We start from the raw sequence: 2,560 nt of genomic DNA on the forward strand, positions 1-2,560 counted from the left end.
AAGAAAAAAAAAATCAAAACTGCATATTCTTTTCCAGGTGAGCAATTTAGGCTCTTGTGAGACTCTTTTTCAAACAAAAATTTTGTGATGCACATCATTGAAGCAATTAACGCAGTTAATCAATGAATTGTTCAAGGCAAGTGCAATCTGATCACTACCATTCTTTTTTCCTTTGTTTTCTCTTAATCGAATTATGACTTTTGAACAACGGTATATACTACTGTTGCCTTTAGTTGTCAACTGTTGTCAACCGAGAAAAAAAACCAACAACAAATAAACTAACAACTTTTCATCTTTCAAAGACTTTAATTGTATAGGATCTAGGACTGTATGTAAGGCCAAAAATCCCTTCAAAGTTTGCTTCCGAAATTAATTTGATCTTACATTTTTGGAATATATTAACAAGAAATAAAAACAGTTCCATTTTTGCAATAAAATCTCCTGGACAACGTCGACGTCCAGCACCAAATGTCAATAGTTCATTTTCCAATGATGAATTAATAAAACCTAGATCATTTAAAAATCTTTCGGGTTTGAAAATTTCAGGATCTTTCCATACTTTTGAGTCTCTGGTTGTCCCATAGAAATTACAAAGCACTACAGTTCCCCTGTTTATCCTATAATTTCTAAGTACGGTGTCCTTGGATGTTGCATGAGGTATTCCTATAGGAACTACAGGCGATATCCTTTGAGTCTCGAGAATTGTCGCTTCTGTAAACGGTAACTTTCCAATATCATCTAAACTTACACTTCTTGTACCGATAACAGAATCAATTTCTTTTTGAATTTTTTCTTGAATTTGTTGGTAATGTCCTAAATATAAAATAATCCATTCGAGGGTTGATGATGACGTATCGAATCCTGCACCAAGGAAATCTTGTAGTGTTGAGAATATATCACTTTTTGTGATCTCTTGGTTCTTTGTCGGGTTTCTACAATATTTTTTCTCCGCAAATATAAGACCATCTGCAACATCTCTAAGGTTTTTCTGATCAAATGTCTCTATATGTTCTTTCATAATCGCATCAGTAGATACCATCAGCGTTTGAAGAATTTCTACAAATCTTGTAGCTTTACTAGGAATAACATATCGCAACCAAGGCATTACATCTATTGGATTTCCAGCACCAGCAAATTCTTGCATCATTTTAGTATTTTTGATCAAATTTAAATAGCCTTTGTCGTTCCTACAATCTTTGTCCATTCCACAGCATATTTGATATACAACACTCCCAACTGCAAGAAAGATTTCCTCATGAGGATCAAAAGATGTATGTGTATTTTCCAGAAAATATTCTGTAAGTTTTTCTGCTTCCATCATTATAATTTTCTCAGTTGTAGGTTTATTCGGGGATGCAAATTCACGAAGTACAGTTGAAGCTATTTTACTATGCAAACGCCATCTTGCGTTGTAGGACCCAAAACCGAGGCTTCGCATATTGTTTACAACTTTACACGAAAAAAAGGCTGGTCTATCTGAAAATGTGTCTGATTGTTCTACTAATGCTTCTCGAATTGCCGCTCTACTATTTAACACTATAGTTGGCCAGCTACCCAATTGAATGCAAAATATATCACCGTACGTCTTGGCCAGCTGCGTACACTTCCTTGGTGGATTTTTTCTAAAAAATGGAAGATATCCCACAAATGGAAGTCCCCATGGTCCTGGAGGTTGATCCTTCGATCTTATGCGTCTACGATATACTCCAATAGCTATCAAAGTAAATATAAACACACACGTGAGAGTAATGTTACTTTGATTAAACATGTCAACCATTGCTGTATTAAAGCGTATTGATTTTAAAAAATCCATTTAAACAAAAAGCAGTTATAATATACTTATACTGAGACAACCTGAAGTATGATACGTTCCAAAGGTAAACAAGTCTCATACAAGTACCTTTTAGTATGACCTCAATACCACTACTTTAATGACTGATAACACTATCAACACAGTAATAAATCTGATATATAAAGATCTTTACAGCAAAATCAAATACACCCATTTTCCCTATGCAGAATTTTTTCCCCTTAAAAGTTGTGTTTGTGTAGCTTGTATATACTTGTCTGCAGGTACGCATTTCAGAAAAGACTGGCGGAAGATACCAATTATATTTAATACTAATTTATTAGGCATTGTTTAACTGCACCTATGTTTTCGTTGTCTGAAAAAAATCAATATTTCAAAATTAGAGATCTTTCTCAACTTATTTTCTGTACATTCTTCTTTGAACCTTTCATCTTTTCTTCATAGGGATACATTTCAGTATATTAGAGATCTTTCTCAAATAATTTTACATTCATATTTGAACCTTTCATCTTATCTTCATAGTGATAAACAACAAAATAAATACTCTGAAAATCTATTTTAACCATGACATCTGTGTATACATATGTCTTCCCTCAGTAGGGACATCGTCGGTAGTTGCCGTCGGTAATTGAGCCATAATGGATCTATATGTGATCACCCTGGATTTAAAAATGGGTCAGAATTCTAAGTTGATAACATATCACGAAAAAAAGAACTTGTTTTTATGACTTGAAGAAATTTATACACCAC

General features: G+C 33.6%; 1 protein-coding gene across 1 annotated transcript; it reads right to left on the minus strand.

Moving 5' to 3' along the window:
• Positions 1 to 286: 286 nt before the first annotated feature.
• Positions 287 to 1,881, minus strand: LOC143045326 (cytochrome P450 1A1-like). Its single transcript, XM_076217764.1, has one exon. It carries the CDS (start codon positions 1,811 to 1,813, stop codon positions 290 to 292), a length of 1,524 nt encoding a protein of 507 aa, XP_076073879.1. The 5' UTR covers positions 1,814 to 1,881; the 3' UTR covers positions 287 to 289.
• Positions 1,882 to 2,560: the final 679 nt, after the last annotated feature.

The sequence above is a fragment of the Mytilus galloprovincialis genome, chromosome 9 (genome assembly GCF_965363235.1).
Source record: "Mytilus galloprovincialis chromosome 9, xbMytGall1.hap1.1, whole genome shotgun sequence".
Classification (NCBI taxonomy): Eukaryota; Metazoa; Mollusca; class Bivalvia; order Mytilida; family Mytilidae; genus Mytilus; species Mytilus galloprovincialis.

Coding starts and splice junctions, on each gene's coding strand:
- LOC143045326 (XM_076217764.1), bottom strand. CDS start 1,813: ATGGATTTTTTAAAATCAATACGCTTTAATACAGCAATGGTTGACATG.